The following is a 9,460-nucleotide window of genomic DNA, read 5'->3' as shown; positions in this document are numbered from 1 at the left end:
TTGGCTACTTCTGTGGTGTTTAAGAGGTACGTAGTGATCAACACTTTTCTTCAAGTGGGTACAGCGGTTTCGTGAGTGACATTTATTCTTAGAAAGGAACCGTTTGTATTGCCTCAATTATATAGTATATTAAATCAATGGCAAAAATGTAGGCTATTTTTGGCCATAGTCAATATATCATTAATCTACTTAAACTAAAGCATTAGGTGTAACACAGGTGCAAAAGCAGCCTGCCAAGCAAGGGCTTATGAGTGGAGGCTATCCGACAGAGATGCAAATCTGGCCCCAGATTCACAAAACACTTCTTATGCATAAACTTAAGAAGCGTCTTAATAAAAATAATAAGCTCATAAGATAGTTCATGAGTGCAATTTTTCTTAAGAAGGTTTTGTGAATCTGGGCCCAGGTCTTGAACTTTGCCATTTGCCCACTTGTAGTAGAAATGTATAGCCTTGGACATAAAGGCTACGGCAAATAGCAAGCGGGATCACATTTTTTGCTATCTGGGATCCCATCCCTGCATTGAGGTATGTTTTCTGACCCATACCTCAAGCCAGCTCCATTGTGTCGTAATGTAACCATGATTGCGTTCCGACACCAGCGCAGCTCAGTGTAAACAAGCATAAGGTAGAGTCGGAACCTGCTGGCTAGTTATCTAATTACTTGATACCTGCAATCTAAATTACAGTACAACCATTAAAAACTACATTTGCCACACTTACCCTCTGGTATTTTTTATTTAACTAGGCAAGTCAGTTAAGAACAAAGTCTTATCAACAATGATGGCTTACCGGTGAACAGTGGGTTAACTGCCTTGTTCAGGGGCAGAATGACAGATTTTCTTTTTTACCTTATCAGCTCGGGGATTTGATCCGGCAACCTTTTGGTTACTGGACCAACGCTCTAACCACTAGGCTACCTGATGCCCTAAACTGTTGTCTGAAATGCATTTATTCTCGAAGGTGGCCAAATTACGGTTTTCAAAGGAATAATCACTGCACTGGTCTCCCAAACATCTGTCAACCATTTTTGACACCATTGGTTGCCAAGTATTAACCGTCAACACGCACCTGCGCTGTGCAGAATTTATGGGATGCTCGAGCTAGTAAAACACACACCACTCTTTAAAAAATGTTTTATTCAACCTTTATTTAACTAAGAAAGTCAGTTAAGAAGAAATGCTTATTTACAATGACGGCCTACTCCAGCCAATCCCTAACCCGGATGACGCTGGGCCAATTGTGCACCGCCCTATGGGACACCCAATTAGGGTTGCAAATGTAACAGTGTAGGTTCCGTCCCTCTCTTCGCCCCAACCTGGGCTCGAACCAGGGACCCTTGCACACATCAACAACTGACACCCCCCGAAGCATCTAACTAGCCATTTCACATCGGTTACACAAAGGATCGGAAACTTTCCGGTAAATTTCCAGAATTATTCCGGAAATTTTCCATGGGAAGTTAAGCCCTGGAATTTGGGTAATTTTGCTAAAATTCATCAAATATTTTAGCTTAACAGTGAACCTTTTTTGTGGGATACACAAGGCAATTATAGGTCTTGTGGCATATTTTGGTTAAACCCTCTGCGTGCACAGTGCACTCTTCCATCACATGTACAGCGGATTCTCAAGATCTTGCACACTAATGAGATGCTATTGAGCCCACACTACTACACTGTCTGAGCCAACGACTACATGCTTTCTGGTAAGTTTTGATTACAATGCTGGGTGGGGTGAATATATTTTACATGACATACATTATTTTTTGTTAACTAGTAAATAGTAGCCCACAGCAAAGTGTGTTTAAATCATTTCTAACTTGTTAACAATTTCTGCTAGTTTTTGCTGCCATGTGGGTTTTAGCTTGCTTGAGCCTGCTAACTGAGGAGTGTTAATTCACCTGTTTCCATACATGTTTCATTTTAAAACATTTATCTTACAAAGGAGTTGTTTAATCTAACTGCTTAAATACTTATCTGTACATGGAATTGTATTTGGGATTTTTTTACAATATTTTTCCTAATCTTTACAGGAAAATGCCACGGGCACTATGTGATGTGTGGAGACATTTCACTGCAGCTAATGTAGAAGGAAAGCTGTGTACATTTGCAAATACAAACCAAATCATATGTGAAGAATGCAACAATGATGCAGAATAATCTGGCCAAGTGCATAAAGTTCCCTCAGCACTCACAACCTCTGACAAAAGTCCCTATACTTCTATTTGAGGTGAAAATGATGAATCAGACACCTTATCGATAGCAACAGCTCATGGTCCTCCTGGAATGTCTTGCTCGAGCTGTGTATGCAACTGGTTCACCTCTGATGCTCAAAGACCATGTGTATTGGAAGAGATTTCTGAATGTTCTTTGCTCAGCATACACACCTCCAACCAGACATGCTTTATCTACTAATTTGCTGGATGCAGAGTTCAAGTGAAGGTCAAGCAAATCATAGCGAAAGCAGTCTGTATTGCAATCATCTCTGATGGGTGGACGAATGTTTGTGGGCAAGGAATAATTAACTACATCATCTCCACCCCTCAACCAGTATTCTATAAGAGCACAGACACAAGGGACAACAGACACACCAGTCTCTACATTGCAGATGAGCTGAAGGCAGTCATCAATGACCTTGGACCACAGAAGGTATTTGCACTGGTGACAGGAAATGCTGCGAACATGAAGGCTGCTTGGTCTAAAGTGGAGGAGTCCTACCCTCACATCACACCCATTGGCTGTGCTGCTCATGCATTAAATCTACTCCTCAAGGACATCATGGCACTGAAAACAATGGATACACTACAAGAGAGCCAAGGAAATGGTTAGGTATGTGAAGGGTCATCAAGTTATAGCAGCAATCTACCTCACCAAGCAAAGTGAGAAGAATAAGAGCACTACATTGAAGCTGCCCAGCAACACCCGTTGGGGTGGTGTTGTCATCATGTTTGACAGTCTCCTGGAGGGGAAGGAGTCTCTCCAAGAAATGGCCATGTGGACAGCCCCATCAGGAGGATCCTCCTGGATGATGTACTTTGGGAGAGAGTGGTAAGCAGCCTGAAACCTATAGCAGTAGTCATTGCACGTATTGAGGGAGACAATGCCATTCTGTCTGATGTTCAGACTCTGCTTGCAGATGTAAGAGAAGAAATCCGTACTGCCCTGCCCACTTCACTGTTGCTCCAAGCAGAGGAAACTGCAGTTCTGAAATACATCAAAAAGCGTGAAGACTTCTGCCTGAAGCCCATATACGCCGCAGCGTACATGTTGGACCCCAAGTATGCTGGCAAGAGCATCCTGTCTGGTGCAGAGATCAACAAGGCCTATGGTGTCATCACTACCGTGTCTCACTACCTTGGCCTGGATGAGGTCGAGGTTCTTGGCAGTCTGGCGATGTACACTTCCAAGCAAGGGTTTTGGGATGGAGATACAATATGGCAGTCGTGCCAACATATCTCATCAGCCACCTGGTGGAAGGGACTTTGTGGATCTGAGGCTCTTTCCCCTGTTGCCTCCATCATCCTCCAAATCCCAGCAACATCAGCCGCCTCAGAGCGCAACTGGTCCTTGTTTGGGAACACGCACACCAAAGCACGCAACAGGCTGACCAATACATGGGTTGAAAAATTGGTAGCCATCCTGGCAAATTTGAGGCTTTTTGAGCCTGACAAGGTTGGAAAGTGACAGTGAAGATGAGGCCTCAGAGTCTGATGTTCAAGAGGTGGACATTGAGGAGGTCCAGGGAGAAGACATGGAAGCCTGAGAGGAAGACAACCAAAGCTTTAGTTTCTAGACTATCATTTTACAGATGTATGTTGAAAACGTTTTTGGGAGATGCGATGGATCACTGGGGATCATTCAATATTCCCTTTCTTTTGTTGTTCAGTGAAATCATCCCATGTGAAGAGTCAACTCATTTAATTAAAGTTCAATTCGTAACTAAATCGTTTTTTAAATTTCTATTGGAAGGATTTAATCATTTGCAATTATGTCTACTTATGATAAGGTAAAAGGTTTATGTTTCTGTCTCCATATGATATGGTAAATATATCCAATGCAAAAAACATCTATATTTAAATGGTATTAATATTAATTTGCATATATTTCCGTTAATTCCCACGGAAAATGTCCACCTCTGAATACTCCCCAAAATGTGCAACCCTACTCCCTATCACGGCTGGTTGTGATACAGCCTGGAATCGAACCAGGGTCTGTAGTGATGCCTCTAGCACTGAGATGTAGACCGCTGCGCCACTCTGGAGCCCACTCTCTTCAGCACCAAAATCCCAAAATACTGTTTGACAAATTAACAAATACATTGACAACAAAATTAGAAATACTGTATGCAGTTTGGACTGAATCGGTCCAGTATTTATTTACCAAAGACTAAAATTGTTTTAATAATGTGTAGCCAATTAAACTCAACGCCGCGACTAGTGTGGACGGACTGGAAACACGAGATTTCAGCAATCAAAGAATAGCCTGCAAGTGCAACCAAAATACTTTTTGAAAAGCAGTTAATATAGAAAAAGGCATTTTGATCGGTGCATAATTAGGAGCATACCTACATTGACAGTGGTTCAATTATAAAAATGAAAAATCATAACACTTTATCAGCTTTAGGCTACTGCATCAATACCGCGATTGAAAGACTGGGAAAACATGTCCATTATTTGACCTATGCAGAAAATAGAAATGTGACTTGACAACTCAAGATCAGAGTCAATCTATTGTCCACCAGACATGAGCCTGTTTTAGCTAGGTTTTTGGTTTGTCATTGTCTAGCTGTTGGACAGAAGATTATGTGAAAAAGCTTTGTGGTAGCATTGGATAAACAACATCTGCAAAGCAAGTAAATCATTCTGTACATTTAACAATCTCCAGTGTCTGCTTAAAGGCATCTATATCTACGTCTGTATATTCACATTCTGAAGCTTTCCCTTGAACTGGATGACATCTTACATTTGTTGTTACTCTGCATGAGCCATGGTAAGACCACACTCTGCCTAGAGAAGGTCTAAACCCTCTTCATATTTCCCATCTCACTTCAAAATATTCCAGAACAAAAGCTTCTAGAGCAGGGCTATTCAACTCTTACCCTTTTCTGTTCCATCTGAGAATTAATTGCACCCACCTGGTATCCCAGGTGTAAATCAGTCCCTGATTAGAGGGCAACAATGAAAAAACACAGTGGAACTGGCATCTAGGTCCAGAGTTGAGTTTGAAGGTTCTAGAGCCTCCCATTATGTTGTGTTTGTGGTGATGAATGTGATGACAGCTGCTGTGCCATACAGGGAGGCACCAGTCTTGTATTGGTACCGTGTGTTGTATCTGACACGGTGTAGCAGATTTCATATACATTGTGGATGAAGTTCCTCTCAGTAGGGTGTGGCTTTGAAGTAGTCTTCCAGGGGGATGAGTGACACTCCTCCGACCCAATCCTGGAGCCAGACCTGGGTTAGCTGCAGCTTCATCAAGAACCAGTTGTGTCCCACTGGCCATTTCTTCATCACAGGGTGTCGACGAGCAAGAGCATTTTACTCAATAAACACGCAGACAGGTATGCTAAGTACAAAGGCTCACACACATTGCACATATGTAGAGACAATTGGACAGACACTCAAAACATGTTCAGGGAGGACGAACAATTAGTGTGCCCTGCGCACACACCTGGAGAACATGGCCTTCTTGGCGAACTCCACCTCCACCATCTTGCCTGTCAGAGTCAGTCTGGCACAGCGAGGGTCCTCAGGATCATACATCTGCTGCCTGGGGAGACATAACAATGTTGAACCATAACACAGACATACACGCAGCAAGCCTTAATGTGCCACTTCAATGTATTACTGGATGGGGACCCAAGAGCTCCCAAGTGGCGCAGCGGTCTAAGGCTCTGCATCTCAGTGCTAGAGGTGTCACTACAGACCCTGGTTCGATCACAGGTTGTATCACAACCCACTACACACTCTCCATTCTACCTGCATTAGTCTCCCTCTGCCTCTGAGAAAGTGAGCGAGGCGAATGGGAAGCTTCTCAGGTCTGCTACAGTCCATCAGGGTGACGTAGAAATAGAGGACTCCTGTCGAGAAGATATTCCCAAAAGGAAGGCCCTTTATCTGTGGACACAAAATATTGTTATACACAGGCTATACCTGGCTGTTATCTGAACACAACACATGATACTAAATGTTGAGTGATAATGTGCTTCATGGAGCAATTGTAATGTAGTACTGTACCTTGTCTTGATGGTGGTGAGATATCCTCAGCCGCTGTAGTGGGCCATGTATCTGGCGGTCCTCGCCGTCTCCTGGTGAGGGGGCACTGGCATCTCCTCCATCTGATAGGAGAACACCCTGGACGCAGAGGACACGGGCGCTGCATCCTTGGTTTTCGATTTGACGCTTTCTTTGGGCTTCTCCGCACCATCTTGTAACACCAAGTGCGGTTATGCCGGTTTCCAAAGCCCGCTGTTGTCCACTAGCACAACGGGGGCGACCTCCTACTCGGACACGGGGTCGTTGGACGCGACAGCCCAAGAGTTCCTAAGAGTGTAGCGCCAAATAATACCTGGGAAAGATGGTATGTCTTCATAAAACTTTGAGAAGTTGTCTGTTTAGTGAATCATGTATGTGTGTTTTCGTATTGTAAGCAGAGAGCGATAGGCGGAGACACTAGTTGCGCAAGGGGTAGACAAGAATTGCCACAGCGCCACCCCCTGGTACAGCACGTAATGACTGGGAGAATGTCGCCCTCCGTTCTGAAATTCTCCCAGGCCAGAACTAGTCATACATGCTGCTTTAAATGTGGTTTGACACATTTTATATTTCTGTGCAGCTTTCTGAAGTCCTACATTGTCTTTGAATAACCAAAATAGTTTTGATATTAAATGCTTAAATCATTTTGTGTGTGATTATATTTGTCCTATTGGAAATGTTTTTTTTTGCATATCCCGACTCCACCTGAGACACCTGTGGGGAGTGAGTTCACAGACAGGGTACTTTTAATACTCTGTTTGTATAGTCAGCAAAAATACAATGACAGACAACTGTCTTATTGACAGAAAACACACCGATATATCAACATTTATTACAACTACTGTATCATATAAATGATTTATTTCTGATGAAGCATTCATAGATAATTCAAACAATATTATTTCCATCTCCAACATAAGCCCAGACTTTGGGGAAAAAAATATGTTTGGATCAAAACTCAAAAGATAAGAACTTACTGACAGAAAACCAATCAGCTTCATAGTTATCCCATACAAGAAACATGAAGTACAAACGTTGTTTCGCAAACACAGCACGTCTGTACATTCAAGGGAAGCATGTTTCGACCAATAGCTGTTGCTTCCAAGGTCAATTAAATTCCACTTCAATGAACTCAACATCTCACTTTGTCATTCAGTCTCTCTACATTCCCATCACTACCATTGTTGATGTTTCTTTCCCTCTGTCACTCTCACAACTTACAAAGGAGCTCTTGTCCAGAGCAATTAGCAATAAGTGCATTCAAATAAGGAACTCCCCCTTCTCTCTTTTTATCTCCCTATATACAGTACATATCCCCCTGACGCTCTCTTTCTTTTCTTTCTTTCTTTCTCATTCTATCAGTCCATGGTCTTGTCATTCCAGGCCATTGACTTCCTCTTGGCCAGTTCCATCCAAGATGGCTGACCCCCGCTGTCAGAAATGGTCTGCAAGGGGGATGATAACGAAGGTGATGATGAAGGAGACAATGAAGTTGGCATGTTTTTCCTCAGCCATTTGTCCTCTCGGTCTGCAAGTCTGCCTGCCACTATGGTTGGGCTCGATTCTAAGAGGGGAACACAGAGGCTGTTAGGATGACCATAGAAATGAATAGGACACTATCTTAATGGCTACTATAACATATAAATCAGTCACTATTTCAACCATCCAATGTGTTAACATCGCTCTACCTGGCCTCCTGTCGAGTTTAGCATCTTTAGCGTCTCTGTGAATAGTTGTGGCTTTGGGAGGAGCAGCCAATTCAGCCGTGGGCTGAGACTCAGGTGGGGTTCTGGTTCTCCTGAGCTCTACCTGTATTGGGGAGGAGTGAGAGTGAACTGAAACTCTATTTGATTGACACCTCTGTTCTCAGATGATGTGTGAGAGAGAGCAGGGATGTTACCTTGCTTCCAGCAGGAGGGGTCCACTCTGCCCGTTTCTCCAAAAAGGCTGCCGTCCCTCCCACAGTCAATGGCCTGTCCCGGTCCACCCTCTCCTCTGTTGACACAGCCGCCCCCTCACTATTCCTGTGGTCGCTAGGGAACTTCTCACCTCTCACTAGGAGTTGGACTGGGGTTGTTGTTGGAGCTAAGGCTGGTTTGGGCTGGGGGATAGGGTTGAGACCTTGTGCGCTCCAAGGGGGCTGGCTGGGTGTGGAGCGTGGGCTTGACGAGAGGGTAGATGGGGCCGGTGGCTGAGTGGAAGTTGCACCCATTGGGGCGATCCGTAGTGTTATTTGGGCTTGGGTCTGTGGAGTGGAGCACAGGGTGGGCTGGTTTGCTCGTCGGCTGGACTGTGGGGTCACCTGAGACACGGAGCGTTGTGTAGACTGGGCTAGCGGTTGAGTAGCGGTTGGTTGTGCTGCTCGACTGTTGATTTGGTTGGACGTCTGTGTTGATGGTTTTGAGTTCTGTGTTGATTGTTGTGTCATTGTTTGTGGTTGTGTTGCGTTCTGTGTCTGTGGTGTTTTGGTGGTCTGCAGGTGTTTTGTGGTCTGTGTCACTGGTAGCTTTGTGGTCTGAGCCTGTGGTGGCATTGTGGTCTGTGTCACTGGTAGTTTTGTGGTCTGTGTGGGGGCTTGTGCTGCTGTCTGTGGTGGTTGCACTGCATTCTGTGACTGCAGTAGTTTAGCAGTCAGGGGTTGCATTGTGGTCTGTGATTGTGGTTGTGTTGTGGTCTGAGCCTGTGGTGGCGTTGTCGTTTGTGGTTGTGTTGCATTCTGTCTCTGAGTTTGCATCACAATCCTAGCCAGTGACGGTGTGTGTGGTTGCGTTGTGGTCTGAACCTGCGGTTGAGTTGGGGACTGCATGCCGGTGAACTCTCTGGGCAAACTGCTGGTGAAGAGCTGCTGGAGGCCCCTGGTCTTCCCCCATGCCATGCTCATCCACGATACGGCAGCCTGGGGTGCCGCCTGGGGGGCAGTCGGGGGGTTCTGAGGGGCTGAGGAGGTAGCCTGGGCGTCTATGGGTAGGCCAGGCAGGGTTTGGTCCTCTTTAATGAGAGGTGAGGGGGTAGAGTGGGCGGGGGTTGCTGTATCTAAGGGAGGAAACAGGGGGTTAGACACATTCACATGATCAAACAGCACTGGTGGTGTTTTAACCAGCACAGTAACAGTCTATCATTCCGGTGTAGCCTGTCATTCTTATTCTAGTGCAGCATATCTCCTTCATTGGTTAACTGCCCTGATAACATAGAGATTGTATATTCTGTA

At 44.7% G+C, this 9,460-nt stretch overlaps 1 protein-coding gene and 1 long non-coding RNA gene across 4 annotated transcripts in view; both read right to left on the bottom strand.

Moving 5' to 3' along the window:
- Positions 1-4,328: 4,328 nt before the first annotated feature.
- On the bottom strand, positions 4,329-6,775 carry LOC106586744 (uncharacterized). The gene is made up of 3 exons (XR_001324244.3): positions 6,235-6,775; positions 5,977-6,114; positions 4,329-5,767 (listed from the first exon to the last, which is right to left on the bottom strand). It is a non-coding gene; the product is annotated as an uncharacterized LOC106586744 (long non-coding RNA).
- A 293-nt stretch (positions 6,776-7,068) lies between these two features.
- Positions 7,069-9,460, bottom strand: part of LOC106586782 (uncharacterized) — a 30,080-nt gene continuing 27,688 nt past the window's right edge. For all 3 annotated transcript variants that reach the window (XM_014174407.3, XM_014174404.3, XM_014174405.3), the window contains 3 exons: positions 8,153-9,285; positions 7,941-8,061; positions 7,069-7,816 (listed from right to left, as the gene is read on the bottom strand). In XM_014174407.3, the coding sequence (XP_014029882.3) occupies positions 7,611-7,816; positions 7,941-8,061; positions 8,153-9,285 (1,460 nt within the window). In that variant the 3' untranslated portion in view covers positions 7,069-7,610. The remainder of the gene's footprint in view (positions 7,817-7,940; positions 8,062-8,152; positions 9,286-9,460) is intronic.

This window comes from Salmo salar, chromosome 25 (assembly GCF_965601325.2).
Source record: "Salmo salar chromosome 25, fSalSal1, whole genome shotgun sequence".
Classification (NCBI taxonomy): Eukaryota; Metazoa; Chordata; class Actinopteri; order Salmoniformes; family Salmonidae; genus Salmo; species Salmo salar.
The sequence above is the reverse complement of the archived record's forward strand: the minus strand, read 5'-3'. Positions and strand labels throughout refer to the sequence as shown.